General features: G+C 35.4%; 1 protein-coding gene across 6 annotated transcripts in view; it reads right to left on the bottom strand.

Annotated features, from left to right (window-relative positions):
* The window catches only part of CCDC171 (coiled-coil domain containing 171), a 501,053-nt gene that overhangs the window by 237,804 nt on the left and 239,258 nt on the right, over nucleotides 1–23,991 (bottom strand). For all 6 annotated transcript variants that reach the window (XM_031654260.1, XM_031654264.1, XM_031654261.1 and 3 more), the window contains 5 exons: nucleotides 15,390–15,496; nucleotides 13,526–13,615; nucleotides 12,295–12,495; nucleotides 9,225–9,392; nucleotides 7,311–7,499 (listed from right to left, as the gene is read on the bottom strand). In XM_031654260.1, the coding sequence (XP_031510120.1) occupies nucleotides 7,311–7,499; nucleotides 9,225–9,392; nucleotides 12,295–12,495; nucleotides 13,526–13,615; nucleotides 15,390–15,496 (755 nt within the window). The remainder of the gene's footprint in view (nucleotides 1–7,310; nucleotides 7,500–9,224; nucleotides 9,393–12,294; nucleotides 12,496–13,525; nucleotides 13,616–15,389; nucleotides 15,497–23,991) is intronic.

Raw genomic sequence — 23,991 nt, 5'->3', positions numbered from 1 at the left:
TTAAGAGATATTACCTCTGACTGTCTGGAAAATTAACAATATTATCTCTAAATTCTGATGTGTCCCGTATCTCCCTTCTTTCTGTGCTTTCAGATCCTGGCAACAGGGCCCAGGTTGGCTCCAGTCTCCTCTACTAAGCCTCCTCAAACTTTGACCATCTCCTCTTCTAAATTTATAGCATTCTTTTGGCAACTAATTATGTACAGCCTATGATAAACCTTGTACTATTTACTTTTTCATGTATCTCCCCAATTATACGTTACACTTTTGAGAAAAAAACTATATAGTATACCTCTTTGTTACTACCACAGCATGAAACACAGTGTACTATATATTTGGTATATAACATAGTTTTTTATTAATATTAAATTATGTAAAAATTATCTTGATATTCTTATCTACAGTAGCAATTTTATGATATAGTGTATTAAAACTTCAGTTTCTCAGAAAAAAAAACTCTGAGAAATACAAATTAAGAGAACTACCATTTGTGGGTGGCTGACAATGTAGCACTATTTAGACTTTTCTTACATTATCATGTTTAAACATTAGTTAATCTAGAATCACTTAAAAATGTGAGTTCCAGCCAGGCACGGTAGTTCACGCCTCTAATCCCAGCACTTCCAGAGGCCAAAACAGGCAGATGGCTTGGGAAAACATGGCAAAACCCCATCTCTACAAAACAAAATACAAAAAATTAGCCAGGCGTGGTAGTGCATGCCTATAGTCCCAGCTACTCAGGAGGCTGAAGTGGTAAGATCACCTGAGCCCAGGAGGTCAAGGCTGCAGTGAGTCGAGACTGCAGCACTGCACTCCACCTCGGTGACAGAGTGAGACCCTGTTTCAAAAAAAAAAAAAAAAAGGAAGAAAGAAAGAAAAAGAAATATGAGCCGGGCACCGTGGCTCACATCTGTAATCCCAACACTTTGGGAAGTCAAAGCAGGTGTATTGCTTGAGCCCAGGAGTTCAAGGCCAGCCTGGACAACAGGGCGAAACCCCATCTCTACTAAAAAAAATACAAAAATTAGCAGAGCATGGAGGCGTGCCCTGTAGTCCCAACTACTCGGGAAGCTGAGGTGGGGGATCTCTTAAGCCTGGGAGGTTAAGGCTGCAGTGAGCTATGATCGCATGACTGCCCTCTAGCCTGGGCAATGTAGTGAGATACTAGCTTTAAAAAAAAAGAAGAAAAAAAAACAAAGGAATATGAGTTCCATAAATATGAAACTGAGATGTCATTACACCTATTTACAGATACTGCTTTATATATAAAAATAGCATTATCTTTCTAAAAGAAGCAGTATTAGAATATAATGCAAAAGGGATTGGAAGATAAGGATGGTAATAAGGTACTAAAACAGTCCATAACATTCACTTTGTAATTTCTAAATGGCAAGCAATGGGCTAGACATTTTACATACGGTTATGTTTATTCTCATCCTGTCCCTAGAACTTCCTTACCACACAAGTAAGTAGTATCAGTTGTCTGAACCTTAGATTCCTCGCTTGTAAAATAGAAATGATATTTAAATGACCTATCTCATATGCCTGTGGTGGGGCTTACATAAGAAAAGACATGCGGCCGGGTGCGGTGGCTCATGCCTGTAATCCCAGCACTTTGGGAGGCCAAAGCGGGAGGATCACAAGGTCAGGAGATCGAGACCATCCTGCCCAACATGGTGAAACCCCGTCTCTACTGAAAATACAAAAATTAGCTGGGCGTGGTGGTGGGCGCCTGTAATCTCAGCTACTCAGGAGGCTGAGGCAGGAGAATCGTCTGAATCCAGGAGGCGGAAGTTGCAGTGAGCCGAGATCAGTGCCATTGCACTCCAGCCTGGGTCACCGGGCAAGACTCCATCTCAAAAAAAAAAAAAGAAAAAGAAAAGACGTGCAAAATATGCAAAAGCATTGAAAATTATATCAAGCACCAAGCAAATTCAACTGCTAATATTGTAATTAACAAAAACAATTTCTAAAGCAATTATTTGAAAAGTAGTCAGAAGTATCTTTCAAAATTTCATTAGAGGTATCCATTCCCGTGGACTCACAGTCTATCAGAACATAGTGTACACGTGATTATATCTAACTCTCTGAATCACTGCAGGCTGGCATGTATACCTTCAGGAATTATCACCTCCAACAATATCAATAAGCTCCACTTTATCTCTGAATATTCTTGGAGTTCAGTTATGAAGAAAAAGTTTTAACACCTACTAACACTTTATGACTCACCTGGGTTTCTTGCCAAATACACTCTCAATACCATGGTAAAAGAGGAATAAAATGCAACATAGCATGACGAACTTGAATTTCCCTGAGTTTTGTTCTCCATTCTAAACTCACTTGATTTTTACTAAAATGTCAAATAAATCTAAAGTGTTTACAATAAACATTACATCAAGGGTAACTCTTACTTGACAGTAAAAAAACTTTACTTCTAGAAAGGAAGTTCTTGTTCCAATAACTATCTTTTTCAAACAGAAAAGAAACAAGAACATAAATACTAAGATTACAAAAGCAAAGTTAGTAAATGGAATGGTATGTGGCACTGGGCCCAGATACTTTAGTAGGCATAGACACTTGAGATATATTTACATGATGGCTCCAACGTATTTAAATTCAAGAACTACCCAACATGTGGCTAGCAAACTTTACCCAATACTAAAAACATGCTGTGATAGTAAAATCAGGCTGCGTTCTCTGCAAATTTCATTTTTCTAGTAGCATTTACACTAATTGTTTTAAAGCTTAGACATTAAAAAAGTCTTAGAAATATTAGATTCTTACAAACATTACTTTTCTAACATCTTTTACATTTTTTCATATAAAATCAACCAAATCCAAATATTGTTTTTTACTTTAATTTAGTGTCTTTTACTAATCACTTCTTTACAATGGCCAAACATTAAACATAAGACTCTAAGAATAAGTTATTTATTTCCCAGCAGATGGAACGTACTGAGGGTTATGCTCATGACACCAAACATCCTCTATAACTCACAATCCTATATAACAACTGGGGATATTTTCCCCCTTGTGTCCTTATCAACGTAATTTTTGAAAATGTATTAAGTAATGTAAAATGAAATTTTTTTATTTGCATTGCACTCTTGGGGGTAAAAAATATAGAATTAATCATAAAATTTCCTGAAATAAAATTTACAGGTCATATAATATGTATTATAATAACAGCTTATCAAATACAATACCAAAATAAATTGCTGCAGTATATTCAATTATATTTGATAAAAATGCAAATATGTAGGTAAACAATACAGAATATACACCAATTTATTTTATTTTATTTTATTTTTGAAAAGAGAAAAAAGTGAATTGCTATGCCTTCTTGTAGATTTCAAACAGTTCAGGACATTGATGAAAAAAGAAGTTGGAAGACTCACAGTACCTGATTTTAAGACTTAGTAAAAGGTTAGAGTGATTAAATCAGTATAGTATTGAAAAAAAAAGAATTAGACACATAAATAACTGGAATAGACAAGAAAGTCTAGAGGTAGATTGACACAAACGTGAACTGATTTTTGATAAAAGTGCAACGGCAATTCAGTAAAGGACAGTGATTTCAATAAATGGTACTGGAATGGACATGAATATGAAAAAAAAAAAAAACTGACCTTAATCCATACCTCAAACCTTTACAGAAACTAACTCAAAATTGATCATAGACCTAGATGTAAAACCTAAAACTATAAAACATATAGAAAAAAAAATGGAGAAAATCTTGGTTCCTATAATCTTAGTCAAAGAGTTCCCACATGTAACATCAAAAGTATAATCCATAAAAAAAACTGATAAGTGGGTCATCAAAATTTGAAACATTTGCTTTGCAAAAGTACTGCTAACAAAACAGTAGAAAATATTTACAAATCACATATCTGACAAATGACTTGAACCTGCGATATGTAAATAACTCTCAAACTTTGACGATAAGAAAACACACAATCCAATTAAAAACTGAGCAAAACATCTGAAAAGATAATTCACCAGAAAAGATCTACAAATAGCAAACAAACATATAAATAAATGATTAATTTACTAGGCAGTAGGGAAAATGTAAATAGAAATCACAATGACATGGCACTACACACTTATTATAATGGATAAAATTCAAAAGAAAAAAACGATGAAGCCATACACTGGCACAGGTGCAGAGCAACTGGAAATCTCTTACACTGCTAGTGAGAATGCAAAATGATACAGTCACTTTGAAAAACAATTTAATAGTTGCTTAAGTTACACTTACCATATAACCATATAAATATACACTTACCATATAATCTGGAAATCAAACTTGTAAGTATTTACCCAAGATAAATGAAAATTTATGATCACACAAAAACCTTTTCATGGATGTTTAAAGCATCTTTACTTATAATTACCAAAAAAAAAGAAAAAAAAGGCAATCCAAAGGCCCATCAGCAAGTATTTGGATAAAATTTTACAGCCATACAATGGGACATTATTAAGCAGTAAAAAGGAATGCACTACTGATACATGCAACAATGTGACTGAATCTCAAATATATTTTGCTAAGTAAAAGTAACCAGACCCAAAAGGCTATATACTGTATGATTCCATTTATATGACATTCTGGAGAGGGCAAAACTATATAGATGGACAAGTCTGTCGTTTCTAAGTACGGCCAACTGTTTTTTCACAAAGGTACCAAGGCTATTCAGCTAGGAAAGTGCTGAACAAGTGATGTGGGAACAATAAATGAAGGGGGAAAAAATGAAACTCTACCTAACATCACACACAAAAATTAATTTGAAAAGAATCACAAACTTAGACGTAAAAGCTAAAACTATGAAACTTCTAGAAGAAACAAGAGATTATCTTCCCAACCTTGAGGTAAGGAAAAATCATTTCACATATATAAATAAATAGCCAAAAGAGAAACAGATTTATAAGTTGGACTTCATCACAATTTTAAAACTTATATGATCATCAAAAGAAACAACTGAAAAGGGAAGCATGAGATTCAGAGAAAATATTGCGATGCATATACATGACAAAGGATATGCATCCAGGATATATAAAGAATGCTTAGAAATCAAAAATAAAAACACAAACATCTCTATTTTTTACATGAGAAAACAGTAGAAGAGACACTTTACAAATGAAGATATGTGAATAGCCAATAAGTATATGAAAGGTGCTCAGCATCATGAATCACCAAAAAAATGTTACTTTAAACCACAATGAAACACGATTTTAAAACCACTATATTGACTAAAATTTAAAAGACTGACAATACTAAGCGCTGCAGAGGATGTAGAACAATGGAAACTTACATATTTTGCTGGTGGAAATAAAAAATGGCACAAGCTGTTTTTAGAAACTTTTGACAGTTTCTTACGAATACACATATATCCTATGACCTGGCAACTGCACTTCAGTAATTAACCAAGAGAAATAAAACCATATGTTGACAAAAGACTTGTACAATAATGTTTGTGGCAATTTTATCTACAATATCTAAAAAACAGAAACAACTAAATATCCATCAACACACAATCCATCAAATAGGGGTGCTGTGATAAAATGGAATGCTATGTGACCATAAAGAAGAATGAAGTACTGATACGTACAACAACATAAATGACATTATGCTCAGAACATTAATATTGAGTGAAATTAGTCAAACACCAGACTACTGAATGATTCCACTTACATGAAATTCAAGAACAGGTGAAAACTAATCTACGATGACAGGCATCAGAACAATAGTTGTCTATAAGGCATAAAACTGACTGGAAGAGAGAACACGAGAACATTCTAGGGTAATGAAAATGTTTGAAGTCTTAAATGGACTAATGATCACATGGGTGTTTACGTTGATCAAAACATCAAATTGTAGTTACCATAGTCTAGGAAGGGTGTGTTGGGGGAGGAAAGGGATGGAGAGAGGTAGGTTAAAGGGTACAATTATACAGTTAGAAAGAATAAGGTCTAGTGTTCAAAAGCACAGTAAGGTGACTTTATTAACAACAATATATTGTATATTTCACAATAGCAAGAAGAGAAAATTTGAAATGTTCCCAACACAAAGAAATGATAAATGCTCAAGGTGATAGATATCTTACTCTGGCTTGAGCATTACACATTCTATGCATATATTAAAATATCACATGTACCCCATAAATATGTACAAATATTACATATCAAATAAATACTTTTTAAAAACATCAAATTATACACTTAAGATCTGTGCATGTCACTATATATCAGTGCTACCTCTACAAAATTAAAATAAATTGTTTAGGTCTTTTACTTCAATACTAGAAAATGCAAAGCATATAATATAGTAGTCTGCATACAATGAAAAAATTACTACTTTTAGATGGTACATTTGTTGATTCATTCAAATTCATATAGAAAGGCATAAGTTCATACAGAACCTTTAAATCTGGGGATGCAGAATGGCCCGATTTAATATGATAATAACAATAATAATTGTATTTATATATGTGTATGTATATATATTTATATAGTTTGGTTATTTTTAATTAGACTTGCCAAGCACGAATGGATCAAATAAAGAGGCTAAATACTGAATCAACCATGGGAAGAATATACAACCTTCTGGTTCGTAAGTATCCTAACTTAGGAACAAAAGTGACCTATTAATAAATTCAATGCCAAAAAATTATACCCTATCATCATATTATTCCTGATTACGTGAAGATAACAGTTAACAATATAAATAATTTTGATGATAATTTGTGTAGAAAAATACATTGTTATGTTAACAACCCATAACTTCTACTCTCAATCAAGATATAATACATAATACAACTCATAGTGAATTACTTTTGCTACATGGCCTACAACGATAACACTAGTTCTTACATAATGCCAGTAGGCATAAGAGATTTTAACCCAAATAAATTTAAATGATGGTTCACATAGGAACCTGCACAAATGGAGTAAACTGGATAAAGGAATACCTACACTAAAACTGACAATATGTTACCAAATACTTTAATCTTTTATTTTAAAAATAAATAAAGGAAATATAATTTTAGCATTTAATTAACTGATCAATGCATTTTGGGATATTTTAATCAGAAACCCATATATTTCCAAACTTACATGAAAGACAATCCTTAATATACACACCCATACATACACACATATGTGTGTGTATCTAAACATATATATGTGCATCTAAACAAGTTCTATGAAGTTCTTAAGAAGTTTAAACCGATTTAGCATTGCTACTAGAAAAAAAAAACGTTCCTAATGGTTACACTGAGTAACCCATTTTTAAGCCCTTTGTAAAGGTAGCATACCTGTGCCCTCTTCTGCACCTCCAGGAGGAGTTCAGAATACTGCAGCTCTAGTTCCTTCTTTTGTTTGTGCCAGCAGCTCTCTTGGGCTTTGATCTGTTCTGCCACTTTGGTAAAGGTGTCTTCCTGAGTCTGCTGAAGCTCTCTCATCGTGTCAGACTTGTTTTTACAGATATACTCTAGATGGCTTATCTATATGGGGAGATGCAACAGAGAAGGAAATATGCTCACAAGCTATTTCTTTGTGTCGTCTCCCCTAATAAAACACCCAAAATGTCCTACTATATTTTATTCCTTAAGATCATATAAAAATTTTAACATAGAATGTAAATAAATTTTAAAAAAGAAAATAGCAGGGTAAACTGCCATACATTAGCAGAAAATTGTGTTATTTGTATACTTAGATGGCAAATTTTTCATCTTCTCTTTCTAATGAAGTTACTTATTCTATAATTAATTTGATTGACATTGAGAAAGATACTGTTACTTCTGGAACCAAGGCTCAAGCTATTCAAATATCTCAGCGGGCGCCTGTAGTCCCAGCTACTCGGAGGCTGAGGCGGGAGAATGGCGTGAACCCGGGAGGTGGAGCTTGCAATGAGCCGAGATCGCGCCACTGCACTCCAGCCTGGGCGACAGAGCGAGACTCCGTCTCAAAAAAAAAAAAAAAAAAACAAATATCTCAGCGGGAAAGAAAGTAAAGATTTAAAAATCTGCAAGCAGTTTGCATAAAATAAAGCAGAATGTTCTAACCATTTTTTGTTTCATATTCAAACACTGGAAAGAAAATCATCATTTTCTAAAATGTATGACTATTAAGGATGTTTTGAAACAATGAAAACTATTAAAAATATAATACCATCTCATAGGGTTAAAATACATTCATTTTAATTATCTTCAATTTTCAAATCCATTATGTACACATTCACAATCATGAATAGCATCTGTGCCTCTCACAATTTATGCCCTCATTTCTTAGCCCTATATCTCAGTGTCTATGGTTGTGTTTGTCAATAGGACCAAGATAAAATGCTCAATAATAAAAAAATCACCCTGAAATTAGGTCAATATGCTGTTTTATTACTTCAACAGAATTTTTTTTAACTTACAGTACAGTTTTTCTCTTCTTGTTCCTTAAAAGCAAATGTCATTGCAACTAAGACCTGGAAACTAAACCACATAAACACAGTACTGACCACGTTCAATAGACCCAGGATCAGAACCAATGTCTTCAATGGGGGTATATGTTGATCTGCTAAGCCACTGTAATTTTCTATAACCAAAAGCAGGTTTTTAAATATTTGCTGGAGACTAATTTCCTAGACTTGTGGGATAGTAATGTTACCATAAAGGTCTACTACATTCTCCTATAAAATACACTTTTTGCATTCTAAAGCACGGAACGAGTTTTCTAATACACACTTTGTTGTATTTCGAGAAGCAAATCATAAGCATATAATTTAAAATGTTTCAGTGCTTTTAAAAATAACACCTTATATTTCCTAAGTAAAGAATTTTAAGATCATGTTTTTGAATAACTGTATCCTGTTTCTATTTTATGCTAACATAAAGAGTTGGTTTATTAATGTAAATGACTAAGTTCTTTGAATTGCTTCATCAGTAAGATTAATTTATTTTCTTTTAATTAGGTCCCTGTGGCTAATACTGGCTAGTAGTATTAGCATGTCCTGCACAGAAAGTGGAGCTTAGAGACTTCATACAGACTTCAGTCACATTTACATGCCCACAGCAATGGCATCAAACTGAGTTGTAGACAAGCCATAATTAATGGTATTGAATTATTAACATCCAAATTCTTTTTGAAATAAGATGAATGTCAGCCCCTCTTAATGATACTGTGATGTGGACAAATGTCACTGAATTTAATAGAGGTATCTGGTGCCTGAGGACAGTTACCTTCTCATTAGCCCTGTTGAGGTCTGCAATCAGGGCATCAACATTCTCCTGTAAGACTGCACAAAGCTCAGACCAAGAGAATTTATCCAGCATGCCTTCTGGTTGTTTTATGAGCACACAGCCTGCTACCAAGTGCTGATACAAGGTGTGAAGAAAGGTTAGCTTCTCCTGCAGGAAAAAAAAAAAGAAAAATTATTTGCTGTATATAAACATTATAAGAAGTAAAATACATAATACAAATGGTGAAGAGTTAATTTCAAAAACCTGAAAAGGAAATTATAATACTCAAGTCTCAGAATATTTTAATGACTTTTTTATATTCAAAACTAAGCACCAGATAAAACATTTGGAACTGCTTACACTTGGTATTCAAAATCAAAATCTGAGTCTAGAAGCCAGAAGACCAAGATTCATTCCCAGCTCTGCTACTGATGAGGTTGTGATTTGAGTAAACACCTGTTCAGGCCTAAGTTTCCTTAGCTATCACACGAAGTGTCTGGATTGGACTCATTGTTTATCAGCCTATCTAACTGTAACTCAGTATAGTAATTCTATAATTTAATATTTACATTTGCCAAAATAGATACTACTTGTCAAAAAACAATACAGAAAAAAATAGTGTTATTCAACTCTGATGAAAAAAAGTTATACCAATATCTGTACTTTACATGGACACAATTACTCAGCTTTCTTCTTCCTCCAGAGATTCCAGTTTACTTACTACTTATAGGAAATCTATCCCAAGCCCCTTAGGCAAAGCAGATAGTGATATGAAAGATATGGAAGATGGGCTCATTTGTTTTCCCCACTTATAAGTTCATATAGTATTTGGCACACTGGGCATTTGTAGGTGTTTAAATATTATAAAGTAACAGCAAAAAAAATGGATATAGCTGCTTAAGACATACTTTTGAAAATGTCCAATTAGAAATATGTTTTTTAAAAGTCCTTTAAAATTATATTACCACTTCAGTAATTAAATTATCCATTGCTGAATGACTTAGAAACACTATGCTGCAGAATTCATATAAAGCAGATCACATTTGAACACATGAGGAGGGTTTATTTACTATAATGTCAAATAGCGCTCTTTATAAGGTGTTTCATCTATAAAGTCCCAAAGCATGGAACTCAAAGACAAGGTAACTGTGAAGCTGCAAAATGAATACATTTATTTTATGTAGATAAAAAAGTTCCCTCAAGATTTTTTAATAGATCAGCAGGAAGAAACTTTTAAAAGGGATAAATTTAAAAAGAAAATTTAGAAAGTCTATTATACATTTTTTAAAAACTGAATATAGCATATGCAACAGTTTTATAATTAGAAATTATAGAGAATATTTTCTTACAAATATCAAAATGTAAATCTTTAGTTCACTATGTATGCCACCTTACTTTTTTTCCAAAAGCAATAATTTAAAAAACAAAAAATTTAAAAATGTAGTTACAATAACAAATTTAAGAGATCAGATTTTTTCACAAATATGCTATGCCTTTTCATAAGCAGTTAATGATGACTTTCGCATTTTTTAACTAGGTCAAAATGTTTTAAAGTCTTATTAAATATAACTTAACAAATACATAAAAATCTTCCTCCTGTGTTTTGCCTACCGATCACATTCGTTCTCAAGGAAGTTCATCCTTAAGGATAATTCATTGTGTCGCTATTATGTCCTTTTTGCTTGGGCTGTGATAAACCAAGCATGATAATCATCCATTTGGCATGAAAAGAGACTCCAAAATCCAAAATCAATTCACACATGTTGAACCCAACCACAGTGCTGTAGACATGCTGACTTTACAATACAGTCAGGCTTCTAGTTTCCTTTACTTTAATCATTATCTGATGTGTAGAGCAATTCCAACCCCTTCATGTGGACACAATTTAAATCCCAGACTGTAAAAAGAGTGGAAAGAATGTTTCCTTTTTACTCTCTTGGCATTCATGTTCATATTTGTTGGAGTAATGAACTCAATATGCAGGATGACTTAGATAAACCAGTTCCACTAGCTAGACTAGCTCTATAATCCATAGGGTAAAAAGAACTAGAAGATAATTCCATTCACACAGGCTCATACGAAATATGAAATTTGTGTCATAATATTTTTATAAGCCATTAATAAACACAAATGGATAGGCAACTCTCCAGGGGGTCTAAATGAAAAGTTTTAATTTTATGGGACTTTTATTTTTCTAAATTTTATTAACATCCTATAATCATACAGAGTAAGGAGGCTATCTGTTAAAGTAGATATTATTACTGTTTTACAAATAAGGAAACTAGGCCAGGCACAGTGGCTCAGGCCTGTAATCCCAGTACTTTAGGAGGGGAGGCCGAGGTGGGCAGATCACCTGAGGTCAGGAGTTCGAGAACAGCCTGGCCAACATGGTGAAACCCCATCTCTACTAAAAATACAAAAATCAGCCAGGCACGGCGGTGGACACCTGTAATCTCAGCTACTTAGGAGGCTGAGGCAGGAGAATCGCTTGAACCTGGGAGGTGGAGGTTGCAATGAGCCCAGATCACGCCACTGCACTCCAGCCTGGGCGACAGAGCAAGACTTTGTCTCAAAAAAGAAAAAAAATAAATAAGAAAACTAAGATGTGGAGAGGCTAAGTTGTATAGCTTGTCCACAGCCAAACCATTTATAAACAGAAGTATCAGGATCCAAGTTCAGGTCTATCTGATTATAAAATACTTATTCTTTCCACCATATCAATCTACCAAGCTACTGAAATAAAAAATAATTTTGTCATTGGCAAACAGGCAAACCTTGAAAGGACTGTTAGGAGCATAGTTACTTGAGTTACAATGTTCTAAAAGTCAAAAAAGATAGTTGTACAAACGATAATCAAGAAAATGAGTTGTGCAAGTTATAGTACTTCTCTCACAAGAGAGAATGACACAAGAGTAATGAAGTGAGCGATTTTGCAGCTGTCACGAACATTTCAAAATACTCTGCTCAGAACAATTTTCTTAATTAAATATAAGTAAAAATAGTCACTTGATGTATAACACTGAGATTAGTGAAAGGCCTTTCCTGACAGTCATTGAGTCTCAGGTAATACCTCAGCATCCTTATGGAAAGCCTGGGAAAGCTTCTGCAGTTCACTTTCAGACTGGGCTGCTTGAGCCTTTTCTTTCTCCCAACAGTGCAGCACATTTTGTAGTTCCACTTTTAAAGTGCTGATTAAAGCCTCTCGGTCTGCACATTTAGTGCGTAAATGACTTAACTCTTTATTGACATCAGCCAGTTTATCCTGAAGTTCCTGTCATAGATACCAAATAAAGAGATTGTAGAAAGGCCAGCCAACAAGGGGTGAGGGGACATTAGTATAAAATACATATTGAAAATTTTCAAAGCTTTACAATGAAAGAATCGCAAAGGCAGGAAATCATCTGTTTACATTAAAATATTTTACTGAATGTATTTTCTAAATATAATATCTTAGCTCAAAAATTAGAACATTTGTTATGTTTAAACATTTATATAAAATGTTAATATGATGACTTATTCCAAAAAGTTCTTTCAAGGCAGTTTCCTTTCAACCTATTTTTTTAAAACAATGTTGTAGCTCAAAATTTTTTAAATATTTTAAAATAAATATCTTACATTTAATATAAGCACATTTACTTTCCAATGACATGCCAACCACTTATAGAAATCTCAAATATGTGGCACAAAGTTCTGCTGAACTGTTTATTCCTTAAACCTAACAAATTCTATTGAAGTGTGTCCATGACAAACCCAACATGAAACAACAAAATAAAATTCCAGCAATACTGAGAAACTTCTGAGAGCTGACTCAGTATAATTTTGCAAAGATGTAGTACATAAAACCAGCACAGAAACTAAAATAAACTATAGTCCTGGGCCTTAGCCAGGTGTGGTCTCAGCCCATTAACAGACACGATGTACTGAAAACAATGGCTCCACCCTAAAATGATGAAAACTGACTCCAAATACGGATGTGCTTATGCAAAATATGTTTAATATGTACCTAAGGCTGGACATTTCATCTTAAATAATTATTTGAATCTTATAAGGTATTATTATTGAATCTAGGAAACAAATTTTCCTTTAACCAAAACAATTTCCAATCAAGTTTTAATTTTTTAAATGAAAAAAACATTCTTGTTACTCTTAATCAACAAGAAAAAATTAAAATTCTATCCATACATAGTTTAAAAAATACAAATATATATTTTCAGGTACCTCAATATCTCTACTTTAAAATATTCCCTAGATAACTACATTTGTTTCTTAATACAAAAGGTAAAAGTTATTCTAAATAATACCTTTATATTTTTAGTGTGAGAGTCTATCTTCTGTTTCGTAGAATCAAGTTCATTACATGCCTTTTCCCTAGCATCGTTCATGCTGTTTAGCTGATGAAAGAAAATGTAAGTAACTTTTTTACATTTTTCAAGGAGAGTACCTCAAAAGTTAATCTTTAAGTGCTTTTTATGCAATTACTTAAATATAAATTTTTCAATAGTAATTAAGAGTCTTCAAAAAATTATTTCTTTTGGTTAAATACTATATAGCTTCTGTCACAAGTTCACATAGCTAAAAAGAAAAGAAAGCATTCAAGCTTAAAATATCACTGATGTTACTGTATTTTTACCACACATTCAGATAAAGGATTTCATTCTTGTTGTAAACAAATACAACTTTATTCTTAAAATCCTACTGGACCAAAATGCCAGAAGCAGGGGCATCTACAAGTAAAGAAAAGAGAACAGAGCAGAAGACTGTTCTTTCTATACATCATGAGGGTATTCACTGGTCTCTCACTCCATATGACAACTTCAGGGTCGGTCACATGCAGTCCTACTGGGAAGGCTTGTGGCAGGTCATCAGTTGGTCCTGCACCGCTTGTGATTTATTTTCTTTGACAGTTCATTCTTCTTTCTGTCAGACTGCTCTTTTTGCTTTCTTTGCAGCCACCCCCTTGGTCTCCCCACTGCTGTCTCTGGCACTGGTTCACAACAAAGCGCATTACTAAGCCAAAGCCTGCTGAGTCGACTTTTCAACTGTGCTGAGGATCATGTGACATTCATCCTCCCAAATAACAATTCGCTGTGGGTAATATGTTCCTAGTTACCCTGCAGCTTCCAGACCTAGGCCTCAGAAGAGTTTCATAAACTACTAACAATACAGGTTGTCTTGTCTCACTGGGAAAGACTTCATAATATTTGTTCTTCATAGAAATTTAATTATTTCGATGGTCATTTTCTTTTATGCCTTTTGAACAATTACCGAGGGTATTAAGAAGACTCACTTTTCCTTCTTTGTTCATCTTAGCAAGCTAAAATAAAATAAGCCGCATCTGAAATGTGAAATGTAACTGTTTTGTGGTGTTTATATTATATGAAAGAAAGAGATAAACACAAAGATAAACTCCAAATTCCTTGCTACGTGACTTGTCTTTGACTCTAACAATCTGTTTGTTGCTTTGCTAACTAATTGTATTTAATGTAATTACTTCATATGCTAATTTGACAAGATGTAACTAGACAAACTCTTCAATTTTTAAAGCACAAATTCATAAAACATTTTAATACCCAAGAAAATTATCAACCCACACATTAAACAATACAAATGAGATGATAAATAGAAGCATGAGCTTTTTCAATCAGCAAACTAAAAGCTCCCAGGCTACATCAAACAGATATTTGTTTTTTAAAAACTTCTAACAACACTTTACTCCCTTTAGAGAATGAAAACTAATTTCTCTCTTTTTTATTAAGACTTCCACAGTTTGTAGAAATCTTAACCTAAAACACTGACAAAACCTAAATTTCCAGTAGCTATACCAAACGTTGTAAAAACACATTAACATTTAAATACAGTACATATTAACTTAAACTACTTGCATAGTGTTTTCATTAAGACAGATAAATTATGAAGATCAAGAAGTGATAGAGTCTTTATAATTTTGAAAACAATAGTGTGACTGAAGAGTTACAAAAACGTAAGTGAGACATGACTTTAGGCCACACTTAAAGAAAGAACAGTGAAAGATAATGTATTATTTTTTGTATCTGTGAAGCTGTCAGTTCAACATTCCCAATCTTTTTGACCTTTGTAACAAGCAAGGAATACATACTGGTACAGGCCGAAGGCTATATGTGTGCAGCCAAACAGTGCAAGTGTTACCTCATTAGATGCATCTTCCAGCTTGTTCTGGTAATCTGTCAAGGTACGCCTCAACGTCTCAAGGACAACAGAGAAGCTGGGAGGTTTATCTTTGTCCTTGTGGATGCCTAGAGAAAAATACAGGATGAAAATATACCCTTAAAGTCACAAAGGGACAAAAGTTAGGCAAATAGTAACAGAGATACTACAATTAGGTAGAGCCGAAAAGACATTATGAAACCTTGAGTAGAATTTTATTCTCCAAATATGCTGCTGTATGGCCAAGTATTAATAGCCTTTCTAAACAAGCGGCCATATTAAAGTTCATAATATATCAAATTTAAATTTATGACTACTTTTTACCTTATCAAGACCCACATGGTAGTTAGTTTTGTTGTTGTTGTTGTTGTTGTTGTTGTTTTATCATGTCTCCTAAGTAACTGCAGTGTTTATACATACCTTTAATTAAATGAACAGTCTACACTACCACTGTTTGGGGGAGTTATGTACACTTACTGTGGTCCTTGTGTTTCTGATTAGTCAGGCTTTTTATACTGCACTATTTTGCTTAAATAATAATTTCTGAACCCAAGAGTATATAATTTTCTGTTATACTTGGAAATATTCTTCAATCCTTAAAATTCTCAAGTTACAATATGAAATAAACAATAAAAATGCTATTATCTACATAGTCTACATCATGTTTCAATTAAAACCCTTAAAACTGATACTCATGGTAAAAGTATGAGTATTTCCATGTTATGCCTTCAAACTACTTTAATTTAGTTGGGCCATAAATTACGTTAGTTGAGATAATAAAGGTCACATGATCAAATGTAGCTCCAAGTATTAATCCAAAAAGTTGAGTTTCAAAAACTACTTTAAATTGATTGCTGATTGGACTATTCTTTAAGTGTTAAAAAGCAAGTAGCAAATTCAGTTTTAAAATATTCATATTGGAAATATTCTTTTCTCGTTATTTCTCCTCATTGTATTTAGTAATATAAATATTTCAATATACAAGAAATAGATTTTCAACAAAGCCAATTTCTAAGAGCAGCATTCATATTGTACGTCCTACTATTCATTCATTCAACTAAATTACTGAATTCCTACCATATACCAATCTTAGGCATTAAGCATACAAAGATAAACAAGAAAGGTATAGCCTCTGTCTTTATAGAATTTAGGGTTTAATAAGAGAGAGAAAGATACAAGATAAAAAATTATATGACATTTATCCATTCTTCAAATATTCTATTAATAAAACTTATGGAGAAGTAGGGGAAGGCAGTAATAAAGGAAGAAAGGGGAAATTTTCTTAATGATAGAGCAACTTTATTCAGCTCAGAGTACTGGTGATATCTCATGTTTAAATCTTGGAGAAAATGTTATTAATATATTTATGACATTTATCAAGGGGTAATTTAAGTACCAACTTACATATGGGTACAACTTGGTTTTTCTTTAACAAAAGAGGAATATTTAACTTAAAGACCAAAAGTAATGTGGAAACAACACATATGACAGCTAGGAAAAGAAATACAGTGTTCTGAGTCATGATAATAGAGGAGACAGTAGTCTTTGTAATGACTATGAGTTGGAAAGACAACTCATTAAAAATTTTATTAAAGGTCTTACCAAATATATTTTTTTAAATTCCTCTCTTGCACAAGATAAAAAAAAATGTAATGTATAATTCTTTTCTTTTGCTACTACACAAGTAGACCATGAATAAATCATTCAAGGACACTCGGGAAATCTGCGTTTTTACAATAAGGGAGAAAACTTCTTCTTAGAAATTCAGAAGAATAAAATCATCTTAATATGAGTGCTGAAGAGTAATGGGACAAAATGCCCTCTCCGTACTGACCTATGAACATTCTTATATTCTACATAAAATAAAGTTTTCTTTCCTGAAAATGTTTATATAATAAAGTTTAGTTGAAGTACAAAGCAAGCTTTAGGTCTGCTATGGCTAGATTATTAAATGCCTTGAGGTAGTCTTCTTTGGGTTAAATCCGCTTGGTGTTCTATAACCTTCTTATACTTGAATATTGATATACTTCTCTAGCTTTGGAAAGTTATCTGTTATTATCCATTTGAATAAACTCTCTCTCTCTCTCTCTCTCTCTCTCTCTCTCTCTCTCTCTCTCCCCTCCTCCTCCTTTCTTCCCTCCCTTCCTCCTTCCCTCCCTCCTTCCCTCCCTCCTCTTGAAGGCCAATAACTCTTAGATTTACCCTTTTGAGACTATTTTCTAAATCCTGTAGGGGTGCTTCATTCTTTTTTATTCTGTTTTCTTTTGTCTCCTCTGACTGTATATTTTCGAATACCTATCTTTAAGCTCTTTATTTCTTTCGCTTAATCAATTCTACTATTAAGACACTTTGACATGTTCTTCATCATGTCAACTGCATTTTTCAACTCCACAATTTCTGCTTGATCCTTTTTATTTCAATCTCTTTGTTAAATTTAACTGATAGGATTCTGAATTACTTCTCTGTGTTATATTAAATTTCTTTGAGTTTCCTCAAAACCGTTGTTTTGAATTATCTATCTGAAAGGTCATATGTCTCTGTATCTCAAGGGTTGGTCTCTGGTCCCTTATTTAGCTTGTTTGCTGAAGTCATGTTTTCTGGGATGGTTTTGATGCTTGTAGATGTTCTTCAGTGTCTGGGCATTAATGAGTTAGTTATTTACTTTAGTCTATGCAGTCTGGACTTACTAGTACCTGTCCTTCTTGAGAGGCTTTCCTGGTATTTAAAGGGCTTTAGGTGTTGTGATCTAAGTTTTTGGTCACTGCAGCTATATCTGCATTAGGGGGCACCCAAGCCCAGTAACACTGTGGCTCTTGCAGACTCAGAGGCACCACCTTTGTGGGCTTGATAAAATCCAGAAGAATTCTCTAGATTACTATGTAGAGACTCTTGTCTTCTCTTACTTTCTCCCAGACAAACAGAGTCTCTCTGTGCTGAACTGTCTAAAACTTGGGGAGAAGTGACACAAGCACCCCTGTGGCCACTACCATTAGAACTGCACTAGGTCAAACCTGAAGCCAGCACAGCATTGAGTATCACCCAAGACCTGCTGTAACCATTACCTGGCGACTGCCTATGTTTGCTCAAGGCCCTAGGGCTCTACAATAAGCAGGTAGTGAAGCCAGCCAGGCTCGTGTTCTTCTCCTCAAGACAGCAAGCTCCCCCAGGTCCTGGGAAGATCCAGAGATGCTGTACAGAAGCCAGGACCTGGAGTTGGAAACCTTAGGAATCTACCTGGCACTCTATTCTATTGAGGCTGAACTGGCACAAGACAAAGTCCTTCCCACTCTTCCCTCCCATTTCCATGGCAGAGGAGTCTCTCCTCCTGGCCACCACTGCCACAGGCCCATAAGGAGTACTTCCAGGCTACTGCCAACGCCCACTGAAGGTCCAAGAGCTCTTCAATCAGCTTGTGGTGAATGCTGGCAGGTCTGGGAATCATCCTTCAGGGCAACAGACTCTCCTTTGGCCAAGGGCAGGTCCAGAAATGCCATCGAAGAGCCAAGGCCCGGAATCAGGGAGCCCAAGAACCTACTTGGTGCTCTACCACCCTGTGGTCAAGCTAAATTAGCTGCAAAACAAAGACCCCTTTGTTCTTCTCTCTGCTGTTCTCAAGCAGAAAGAATCTCTTGCCATAGCCACCATAGCTGTGAATGTGCTAGGCCACACTTCAAACCAGCAGATCTCAGAGTCCCACCAAAGGTCAACGTGTGTACTACATGGGTACTGCTGCTGATTATTCAGGCCCCAGGGGCTCTTTAGTCAGTAGGTGATGAATCCTGCCAGGACTGGGTCCTTCATTTCAAGGCAGTGGGTTCCCTTCTGGCCCAGGGTGTGTCTAGAAATGTGATCTGGGAGCTAAGGCCTGGAATGAGTCTCAGGACTCTGCCTTGTACCCTATCCTTCTGTGGCTAAGCTGGTATCCAAGCTGCAAGAAAAGGTTCTCTTTACTCTTCCCTCACCTGTTAAGCAGAAAGAAGGGGTCTCTTTCAGAGCTGTGAGCTGTGCTGCCTGAAGTTGGAGGTGGGGTACCACAAGCACTCCCTTTGCTGCCCCCGCTGGTGTCTCACTAGGTCACATGCCCTCTAAGTCCACTGGCGCCGAGCCCAGCACAGCACTAGGACTTGCCTAGGAGTTGTAGTCCTTGTGGCCTAGATTGTCTTTCAAGTTTATTTAGGACCCCTGAGCACTTTAGTCCACAGTGGCAAGGCTTGCCAGAGCTCAAATTCCAACTGCTAGGATGGACAATTCCCCTCCGGCTAGGGCTAGCCTACATGCCCCCTCCATGAGCACTGGCTTATTCTCAGTGTTGCTTTCCACTGTGACAGGGCAACACGGAGCTTCAATGCAAAGTTCCACAATCACTGTGCTCTCCGTCCCCCAAGTGCACAGATTCCCCTCACCACATAGCTGCTGCTGAGGCATGGAAGAGGGGTGGTATCAGCAATTCAAAACTGTCTTTCAACCCTCTTCCATGCCTCTTTCAGTGATATGAAGTTTAAAACAGGTACTGTGACTGCTCATCTGATTTTTGGTTCTTACAAAGGTACTTTTTTTTGCCTAGATAACTGTTAAATTTGGTGTTCCTGTGGGGGTGATGATCACTGGACGCTTCTATTCAGCCATCTTGCTCAGCCTCCAGCTGCTATGGTTTGAACACGTCCTCCAAAGTGTTGGAAACTTAATCCCCAATGCAGTGCTGAGAAGTGGACTCTTTGAGAGGTTACTGGGTTATGAGAGCTTTACCCTCATGAATGAATTAATGTCATCACAGGAATGAGTTTATTATCTTAGAAGTAGGTTTGTTACAAAAGTGAGTTCTCCCCAACTCTTGCTCTCTCTTGCCCTTTCATCTTCTACCATGAGATGATGTAGCATAAGGGCCCTCACCAGATGTTGGCCCCTCAATCTTGGATTTCCCAGCCTCCAGAACTGTAAGAAATAAATCTCCTTTCTTTATTAATTATCCAGTCTCAGGTATTCGTTAGAGCAGCACAAAAGGAACTAAGACAATGTCCCACCCAAATTTATTATAAAAAGAAACACTGGTCCCTTAACCTGACAAAATGCTTACAAAAAAAAAGGGTCACCCTAAACCAAGGACCTTATTGAGTGATTTGACTTAAGCTAATAATATTCTAATAGCTACAGTATGGCCCAAAAAACAATGAACTATAAAAGCTATCCTATCAAAGAAAGGTGTAAAAACTCACAAAGAGTAGCAGAAAAGATTTGAACAGTGATCATAATTAGTTTTTCAAAAGTCAAATTCCAAATGAAGAACAGAATATATCAGGAACACTTTATACTTGAATAACATCAACTCAAAATCCTGAGGTTCCCTCTCCCTCTGTCTGTACTTGTATTTCTCTATACATAGGTGCCAGCCTATACTTTCACTCACCACACCCTATTTCTATCTCTCCCTCTCACTTTTAAGTAGGTTTCAGCTCTGGCTGTACTTTGGCAAGTCTTTTCTTGAATTAGTAGCCCACAGGAGGAGGTGGAGTAGAAAAAAGATTCCAAGCCCTCTATTTACACGTTTCCTTTTAGACAATCTCAAAAACTAAATAATTTTTCATAACTCATATAAATCATTGTTTTTCAAGCTGGCATCATTATTTCAGTAATCTATAGTTCTACAGAAAAAAAAAAAAAAAACAGTAACTTTTCATGAATGGAGTCTATCTTCTCCATCTTGTTACCTACTTCATTTTTCTACAAGATCCCAAGAAGGGAGAATTAGTAAGAAATAATGGAGGGAGAATATAGATAAAAGACAGAGGTTTTTTTATACATTTATCAATATAGATTATGAGTGGTCACGTTCATGTTCCGAACTGAACTCTGTTGTTTAGTGTTGATTTTTGATCTCGTAGTAGAAAACAGAAAATAATGTTCAAATGAGTTTTGTTTTCACCTGATAAAATCCAAACATTTAATATATAATGTATTAATAACTAAGAAAATTCTCTTTTCATTTTAAAAGCACTAATAAAAACACTTTATTGGCAGTTAGACTTTTTTCAAACTCAGACCACAACACTGTATATCGTCTTAATCACTGAATTTATAAATAAACACCTTTCATTATCTTGCAAACAGTAGTGCCCATTCTAGAGTGTTTAGGGAAAATGGTTCATAACTTTTCTAATATATGGAAAGTATTTATTATGTAAGTCCTTCTCACTCTCTAACTATATCTCTTGGGAGAATTCAAAAAACACTTCCTTTACCAAAGCTTATATATTAGTAACGGAAATTTATTAGTAACGGAAGTCCCAGCTTCCTTGATGAGCTCTGTGTAGCTTGATAAGCTCCATGTGGCTAGAAGGCAAAGAATAACAGCAAACACTGGTGCTATCAAAATGGGTTCCCTGAAGTTAGTGGGAGTGATTGGATCTTGGGTAACAGAGACCAAATGGTAGCAGTTAACTTCCAGAGACAAAGTGGACATGTTTAGCATAATGGGTAGTGGTTTGACCTACAGAGATCACTGACACTGGCTAAATGATCAGTGTTCCTAGAACCAAAATCAATGAGCAGCATAGTTAAGTCTTATTTGATTTGTATAAGTAGAAAAGTCCTAGGTCTGATTACCAGAAGTGGGACTTAAGTAAACAAAAAAGGAAGAACTAGTCCTCAAATACTTCTCAGACTTGAGCTAATTCACAGACTTAGGGACCTGTGAATAAAGAGGATGGGTCTCTGTTAGCAATCCTGACACAGTACCAAAAAATACTGTAAATCTTCCTCCTAACCTTCCTCAAAGAAACATGCAACCATCTAACAGGGTAACTGTACCGGGGGAGAGGAATTAACTACATTTATCAGGGGCAACTGGACACTGGATCTGAACTGCCATTAACTCAGGGAGACCTAAAATGTGCTACTGTTCAATAGTCAGGGTAGGAGCTTACAGAGGTCAGGTAATTAACTGAATATGAGCTGAAGCCTCTCTCTAGTGGGTCCAGTAGGTACCTGAACCCACCCCATAGTTATTTTCCCAGTTTGGAACACATAGTTAGAAAGGACAAATGCAGCAATTGGCACAATGTCCACAGTGGTTACCTGAACTATAGAGGGATATTACAGAGGAAAACCAAGTGGAAAAGCCAAAAGGAAATCACCGGTACTTTTACCTACCAAAATACAAATTGAAAGTAATGCCACACTCCTGGCAAGACTGTAGAGATTAGTGCCTTTTAAAGGACTGAAAGATGAAGGCATGGTGATTCCTACCACATCAGCATTCAACTCACCTAACTGGGCTGCTACAGAATACAGATGGATCTTATAGAATGACAGTGAATTAATCAGTATGACTCCAATTGCTGCTGCAATTAAATATGCAGTTTCATTGTGAAACAAATCAACACATTTTCTGGCAATTGGAATGAAGACATTCATTCTACCCCTTTAGTAAAGACCACCAAGACCAGTTTTTTTCATCTAGCAGGACCAGCAATGTACCTTTGTTGACACCCTACCACAGAGCTATATCAACTCTGGCTCTCTATCACAATCTAGTATGTAGAAATCTTGATCAACTCTCCATTACCGAAGATCTCACATGCTGTATTTCATTTTCTACTAAATTGATGGCATCGTTCTAAATTGACCTGATGAACAGAAAGTAGCAACTACTCAAATTCAAGATGTATACAGCATTTCACAGGTCCTTATAAGTGGATCATAGTGTAAACTTTTAGGAGTTAGAAGTAAAGCAAGCCATCCACTACAGATAACTATTCTTTTGAAAATGAGCTTTGGACTTGCTACTGGTCCTCAGCAGATTCTGAATACATGGCCAACAATTCACCACGTGACTAGAGGTTGCCCATCATAAAATGGTTACTGTGTGGTCTACCAATCCATAAATGTTGGCATAGACAATAGCACTCTATCATCAAATGAAAGTGGTATATAAGTCCTGAAGGCACAAGTAAGCTGTATGAGCAAGTAGCCCAGATTCCCATGGGCCCTATTCCTGTTACATTGCTTCCTCTCTCTTAACCCACACCGTGGATGCATGGAGCGTTCTCTATGACCAGCTGACAAATAGGAGAAAAAATGGGCTCGGTTTATGGATGGTTCTATATGACATGCTGACATGATTCAAAAATAGGCAGCTGCAAGCAGCACTACAGCCCCACTCAAGGGTGGCTCTGGAGAACAGTGGTAAAAAGATTCCTCCCAGTGAGCAGAACTTCGAGTAGCGGATGTGACTATCATTCTTCCTAGAATGAGAGATGACCAAAGATACAAATATACACCAATTCATGTGTGGTGTCTAACCGTTTGGCTGAATGTTTAGGGACTTGGAAAGAATGTGAATAGAAAATTGGTAACAAGGTTGTCTGGGGAAGAATATGTGGACAGACTTCTTCAAATGGGCACTGTGCCCAGATAAACTTCAGTAGACAAGGATCTTAATAATCAGGAGGGCAAGATGAAGTATTTTATGGATATCAATCAATGTTTTTTCCTAGCCATCTTTGTCTCCTCAAAATTGAACAAAAGTGTCATAGCAGCAAGGACAGAGGTAATATACAGGCTCAGCAATATGAACTTCCATTCACCA

The sequence above is a fragment of the Papio anubis genome, chromosome 13 (genome assembly GCF_008728515.1).
Source record: "Papio anubis isolate 15944 chromosome 13, Panubis1.0, whole genome shotgun sequence".
Taxonomy (NCBI): Eukaryota; Metazoa; Chordata; class Mammalia; order Primates; family Cercopithecidae; genus Papio; species Papio anubis.
Note: the sequence above shows the minus strand (reverse complement) of the source record. Positions and strands in the feature narration are given on the sequence as shown.